This window comes from Protomyctophum parallelum (genome assembly GCF_964188405.1).
Source record: "Protomyctophum parallelum genome assembly, chromosome: 15".
NCBI classification, from domain to species: Eukaryota; Metazoa; Chordata; class Actinopteri; order Myctophiformes; family Myctophidae; genus Protomyctophum; species Protomyctophum parallelum.
This window is the reverse complement of record NC_139710.1, coordinates 3,485,037-3,492,255: the sequence shown is the minus strand read 5'-3', so window position 1 is coordinate 3,492,255 and position 7,219 is coordinate 3,485,037. Positions and strand designations below refer to the sequence as shown.

The following is a 7,219-nucleotide window of genomic DNA, read 5'->3' as shown; positions in this document are numbered from 1 at the left end:
AGCATGCAGGCCCTATAGAGCCCAAAGGTCAGGGGGCAATTGAGAAAATTGGGCCAAATGTTCTGAGACCCACTGAGGCCCATCATCAAAGTAGTATGTGTTATTGATTAATTGATAGGTCAGTTAACTTTTTATTTTCAAACCATATGTGAAAAGGTAACATATCACTGCGGTAGCCAGTGGTACCAAATGAAACTACAGTGACTGGACCAAATTGGAGAAATCTCACATCGCAAATCGCAATCATGATGACATGGGCACGTTCGAAAATATCGCACTGAGCGCACTGTGCAATGTATATTAAGTGCGCTCCGGTGCGGTATTTCCGAACGCGCCCGTGATGTGACCATAGGATGTGACCTAAGGATGTGACCCATAGAGATGTGACACTCAGCACTGCTGGTCTCGGACAGGAACAAACTGCAGGTTGAAAAGACCCTCAGCTCTGAACTCGGTAGAATCTGCACCTGGCTCGCTGATAACAAACTATCCTTAGGCCTACACCTGGGAAAAACTGAATCCATCCTCTTCGGATCAAATAGTAATCTCAGCAAGGCAGATGGCTTCTTGGTTAGAGTGGGTGACAATATTATCACACGAAAAGATCAAATTACCTACCTAGGTTCCATCCTGGAGGCCAATCTTTCCGGTGATAAAATGGCCACCAATGTAATCAAAAAAGTCAATCAAAGAACAAGATTCCTTTACAGGATCTCCTCACTGGTCAGCAAAAACACCTTGAAGACCTTAACAGGAGCCCTCGTACAAGGTTTCTTTGACTATGCATCCACCTCTTGGTACCACAGCACCTCAAAGGCCCTTAAAACAAGGCTCCAGACCTCCCAAAACAAACTGGTCAGGCTCCTACTTGGCCTCACCCCCCGAACCCACCTCACCCCTGCCCACTTTGACAGGCTGGGATGGCTTAGAGTCGACGACAGAGTACAGCATCTTGCAATGGGTCTGGTCCACAAGATTCGATACACCACCAAGATACCCATGTACCTGTCTAAATACTTCCTTAATGTAAACGAAGTCCACACCCACAACACCAGAGGGAGTGCAACAAACCATGTACAACCCAGATTCGGCACAAACAAGGGACTAAATTATTTTCGCTCCTATGCCACCAAAATGTGGAACGCCCTACCAACAGTCATTAAGACATGTGAATCCCCTGACTCCTTCAAAACCGCTCTCAAAGGGCACCTACGGATGGCTGCAATTCGAAACTGGCCTCTGTAAAATCTGAATCCCCCCCACCCTACCCCCCCATTTCCCCTCACTGTATAATGTATATTTTCCCTTTTTTGCTTCCTATATGATGAATTCCTGTTCTGTTCTTTAGCTACATAGAAATGTCTATTTGTATGTCTCTAAATGTTTGTATGTCTCTAAATGTTTTGATGAATTGAACAATGTGGACCCTGTTGTAAACAAGTGTAATGCTTAATTGGGTCGTCCACTCACAGTTAACAGTCTTTGTATTGAGTTTGTGCTTAAAATGTACTGTACATTCTACAAACTGTTAATAAATATTTCAATCAATCAATCAAACACAAACGCGTTTTATTTTGAAGGATCATTTACTTGGCTAGCAGTATCCAGACTTGCTATTGGCTGTTCTTCTTTTAACCAATGAAATCGACGCTTGTACCTTATCCTACTAGTAGCAAATATATTTAGCCACATGTGTGACTCTTGCAAAGGAACATCATGGTAAGTTGAAAGTTAAATACATGTATCGCATCGGGTTATTTATTGTTTCCATGCAATGGCATTTAATAGTGGGGTTCTGAGGTAGTTACCTAAACAAAAGTTACGTCATATTGGAACTCCTACTTGGTTATACAATAAATTATTAGCCGTATCCATCCAGCTAAATAATCGATGTTAGCGTTTAGCAGTTAGCACACATTTTGAAGAGAGTCGGCTAAACTAAAACCCAGAATCGAATCGATAAATACATCTACGTACGAGATAGCCCCTTTCGGGACCCTACGTAAAACTTTTTTGATATTTTGGGTCGAACAAATGTCAGAAACTTCAGTAGCATTTGGGTTCTGCTTGGAGGGCTACGTACGAGAGTCTAAATCTTAGGCTAGATCAAGACCATGTATTTAATAGATTTTGAGTTTTGACATTATGAGTAAGTAAAAGTCAGACTCGATAATTATGACAGTGTCTTGATCCAAGGCTAGTCGAGCGGTATTGACATCTCGGGTCCAAATCAACTTTCCATGGTTTAATTTAAATCAACCAGTTGCCAATTTCACAACCACCATCTAGGTAAGCTGATTGTGTAATTATAGTGAGTGATTCTGCTTGTGGCAATTTCACAATTCCCCAGCAGTTGGAAAGCGCGTTCATTTTAGTTTCAATTTCTCATACCAGGGGGGTCTTCATGTTTTTTAGGACAAGGACCCTGAGAGAGATGAAGCAAAGACCCCCACTACATATTGTTAAACAATTTTCCAGTTGTAGATTAACATTTTTAACCTTGTGACTGTGAGTCGTTTTGTAAATGTTTTCCCCAGAATAGGGATGCAAAGCTTCAACAACGATTTGTAATAATCTGTAATAACGTTGAGGGGGTACCCCCTAGTGTAGGCTATACTACTTGCCTATTGGGCCATGGTTCTTTAGTCGACTGGTAACGCACTGTGCCTTTGGAATGGGGAACCCGGGTTCGCCTCCCGGCCGAGGCTACATTGGTGGCAGCGGTGTTTATGGGTAACTTCTACAAGTATGGTCCTGGGCGGCACAGACCTTAACCTAGGTAGTCGACAGCTCCGTCAAGGCTCATACATAGTCTGGATTTTCGGTGGTTAGGTGACCACCGAACTACAACATGACGTCACGAGCCGCGGTGAAGAGCAAACCACCGCCACCGCTCCAGCCCTTCTCTCTGTTTTTACTCACCACCGCTCAACGTTATTTCAGCTCTGGTGGTCAGCTCACCACCGGAGCGGTGGTCACCTCACCACCGAAAATCCAGACTATGAATAGGCCTTAAGTCTCCCTGGGGCGGAGGTCTAGGTCTAGCAGTCCCGGACCCCCTGTTGAAGCCCTATGCATTAAAACCATAACAACGTAACATTGTAAATCACATTCAATGAGAACAGTAGTTTTGGAGTATACTTCAACAGATCATGTTGGTTGTTTCTTTCCCTTGTCCAATGGTGTAGCTTCGTCGAGAAGTGAGACTGAGACGAGAGTACCTGTACAGGAAGGCCCAAGAGGACAGAGTCAGGACCATAGAGGAAAAAAAACATAAGCTCAAGTCTGCTCTTGATGGTATGGCATTTGCAAATTTACTCCTTATTTGATTACATCCAACAACTTTGTTTGAACGAAACCTTTTGGAAGAACATTTCTGAGCAAAATGTAATCGTTTTCTTTTTCTGCAGAAAATCGCCTCATACCAACTGAAGTTCGTAAAGATGCGGTGGAGTTACAGAAACTACTGGAATATGATGATGAGGGAGCAGAAGGCTAGTGTCTTAAGTTTTTACTAAATGAATAGTCTATTATTACAATTGAGAGAATTCCATGCCCACAATTTTGTGCCCATGGAGTGCACAACTTTATGCAGCGGTTCAGGGGGAGTCATAGACGGTGCCGTTCACGCCTGTGCTTTGTGGTCGTGATACGCCACTGCCTTGACCTCTTCAACGCAGCTTGGAGGCCCTTAGACTACTGGCCAATCACAGCAGGGCTTTCCTAGAACTGGGCTCAGCGGTCCAGGCACCTTGGCTGGTAATCCAGTCTGGCGGTGTGCCGCGGGTTCGACTCCCAATCCCGGCGGCCTTTACTGCATGTCACCCCCCCATTTCCCTACCTCTCTATCCTTGCTCTACTTCACCTCTCTCTCTCTGGTATGAACACTATTCTGAACATGTACCCATTCAGGGTGGTCTGGTTCAGGTGAACCACTCATCCAATCAACTTGGGTTCTCAGTAGTACAAACACAACGGTTCTTTGATATACTGTGAATGACAAGCATATATAGATTCCTGGAATGTATAGAGAGATTATTAAATTATTGTTCCCTATGCAGGTGTTAGCTCTCACATGGATGATGAGTACAAATGGGCCGGAGTGGAGGATCCTAAAGTTATGATCACCACATCAAGAGACCCCAGTTCCCGGCTGAAGATGTTCGCCAAGGTCAGATATATTTCACTGTGACTGTTTGTAGGTAGCTACTTGGAATGATGGGGTGACTTGACTGATGGGTGCTGAGTAGAAAATAAAACTTTAAAAAAATGTTTGTAGAGACATTAGTACTTCCCTGAATCTGTGTGTACTGTGTATGATTTTGCCCAATTATCTATTTGCAAAACTGCAGCAATAAATAACATTTTGGCAGCTGACTCTGTGTTCTTGACTAACTTCTATTCTAACTTTTATCTTGTTCTAAAATAGGAGACAAAGCTGATGTTCCCTGGAGCCCAGCGGATGAACAGAGGAAACCATGAGGTTGACTCACTGGTACAGGCTTGCAAAGCAAATAATGTTACGGATCTCGTAATTGTGCATGAAACTAGAGGGCAGCCAGGTAAGCTTGTGTTCGTGTGTTCTTTTTATCAGTTGCTGCCTGCTAGCACTAGAAGGTCTGAGAGGTCATTTTGACCGTTTTTTTTTATATTTTGAAGTTAATTATCTTTGCCCAGGAAGGTTTCAGAAGGTTCCCCTTCCATGACCATCATCAACCATCACCATTCTATCATCTCAGACATTTTTGACATCTGAAACATTTTCTAAATATGAATTTAACCACATGCTAGTTTTGCCCTTTTTTCTTCAGACCTTCTAGGCAATGTGGCTGATACTTTCAAAGCTAGCTATTAATAAATGTTACAATGCTATAATATTGTAATAATGCCAGTAATAAATTATGTTTCGAAGTAAGCTATTTATCAATACTTTTGCGATGAGTTACCACTTATTCTCATACTGTGTATCTGACTCATGTATGTGTATTCTCAGATGGTTTGGTAGTGTGCCACTTACCATTTGGACCCACAGCCTACTTCACCCTTTACAATGTGGTGATGAGACATGATGTTCCAGACATAGGCACCATGTCTGAAGCCTATCCCCACCTCATTTTTCACAACTTCACTTCACGACTTGGCCGGAGGGTGAGAAAATGAATTACTATTCCACTTTTTGCAAATATTCTCCTCTCCCAGTACTTGACTGATTATGGATATAACTAATGAATACTGCTTCAAACAGGCATGCAGTATCCTTAAATATCTGTTTCCAGTACCTAAAGAAGATAGTAGACGTGTAATTACATTTTCCAACCAAGAGGATTTCATCTCATTCAGGTTAGTTTGTCATTTCGATAAATGTATCAGACATTGTGCTGTTTCACGTTAAAAGGTTAAAGGACCACTTTTCATAGCCTGGTTAATAAACCAGACTAATATCGCACGGACCGTGGGATATTAGTCTGGGGAGGCTCAGCTTGGATTTCATTTCCAGGGGGGGCGGGTTGAAACATTTTCTCTTTGACGCAATTGGTCAGAGCTACTGTCAGTCAAAGGTCTCAAGCATTGAAAGTCACTGTACCAAAGCCCGCCCCATATTGCATACCGTGTCCCGATTGGCCGCCCCATTTCTCTGGTGTAGGAAATGGGCGTACAATTGAGCCTCTCCAGACCGTAATCCGCCGGCAGGCAATTTATTTTTCCAACGGCTGATTCGGTCTGGTTTATTAACCAGGCTACACTTTTCAACCCATCTTCATATAATTGGTCCTCACTAATGATCATGATAAAATAGCACAACTTTTTTCTAGTCGGTCTGTGTCTCATAGGAGGGCTGTGGGCAGTTCAGAAACCTGTCCACCAGTGACATCATCGATGGGGAATCCAAGCTAATAGAAACTGCAGGCTTTCTATTCCTGAAAAAGTTGCAATGCGAAAATGGAAGCCATCTTTCCCACGATAATACAAATCTAAACATATATTTAAAAAAATCTTGTTTAAAATGTGCCTAACGATGATGTCACTGGTGGATGGGTTTCTGAACTACCCACAACCCTCCTATGAGACAGAGTAGAAAATAAATCTCTCATGAATATTAGTGAGGACCGATTATATGAAGAGATTTTGAAAAGTGGTGAAGTGGTCCTTTAACATCAACTTGCTATTGCAGACATCACACCTACAAGAAAACGGACCACAAGAACGTTGAACTAACAGAAGTAGGGCCCAGATTTGAAATGAAATGTAAGTATAAGTCTCTTTGCTAGTACCACAATTTCAATATTATCTTAAATGTATAGCTACGAGTAGGATTTGGCAATTGTAGTTTGTAAACGCAGTATTCAATGTTGGCCCCTCCTCCCCAGCTCAATGACACCACCATGACTTACTTACTGCCCAGAAGTTGGTGTCCAGAAATGTCCAGAACAAGTAAAATAAGAAAATACAGGCACTGATATAATTAGGTTGTTGTTGTAATTGGTCTATTAATTGTTTTGAGGAAAATCCTACAGCCCTAAAATCACTCACAAATCCTATACCTTTAATAACAACCGGTAGGCTAAATTCTTTATGAGCAGTAAACTCGGTTCAAGAACTTTATAAAATTAAAACAAATCAGTTGCCAATGCCCCAGTTCCCAGTGGAACCTTCCCACGACCCCACTTTGGGAAGTGGTCCATAGTGCTGCACTAGTTGAGTGCATTCATAAAAAGTATACACCTTTTGCTTTGCCTTTTTGTAATCTATTGATGGGCCAATTTAACTTTTACCAACTGTTTTAATATTCACTGAGACATAATCCTGATAGAAAAAAGGTTTTAGCTTCTCTCTCTTTTGCAGTTATGTGGCTCTCTTCTGAAACATGGTGCTTAATATTCATTTTTATTTTTTAGTGTATATGATTAAACTTGGTACCCTGGAGAATGAGAAGACTGCAGACGTCGAGTGGCGACACCACCCATTTACACACACGGCAAAGAAAAGGAAGTTTCTCAGTGTGGAATAGGATACAACTGTGACAACAAAACATTTTTTTTTTGATGGAACTCAGCAGCATTGTGGGTTGTTAATTAAAGGAATTTGACATTGCAATATCTATTTTGTAACTTGTGTACTACTATAGTGTTTCTAATAAAAATCTCCAATGAACTCGAGCTTTATTTGCATACTAACAAATGTATACTGAAATATCAGTGTAGTTGCATTGTCGGGCACC

At 41.9% G+C, this 7,219-nt stretch overlaps 1 protein-coding gene across 1 annotated transcript; it reads left to right on the top strand.

Annotated features, from left to right (window-relative positions):
- Positions 1 to 1,656: 1,656 nt before the first annotated feature.
- On the top strand, positions 1,657 to 7,124 carry imp4 (IMP U3 small nucleolar ribonucleoprotein 4). The gene is made up of 9 exons (XM_083783894.1): positions 1,657 to 1,719; positions 3,189 to 3,297; positions 3,411 to 3,494; positions 4,062 to 4,171; positions 4,430 to 4,562; positions 4,994 to 5,148; positions 5,246 to 5,340; positions 6,173 to 6,246; positions 6,897 to 7,124. The coding sequence occupies exons 1-9, from the start codon at positions 1,717 to 1,719 to the stop codon at positions 7,007 to 7,009; spliced, it is 876 nt and encodes a 291-aa protein (XP_083640020.1). The 5' UTR covers positions 1,657 to 1,716; the 3' UTR covers positions 7,010 to 7,124.
- Positions 7,125 to 7,219: the final 95 nt, after the last annotated feature.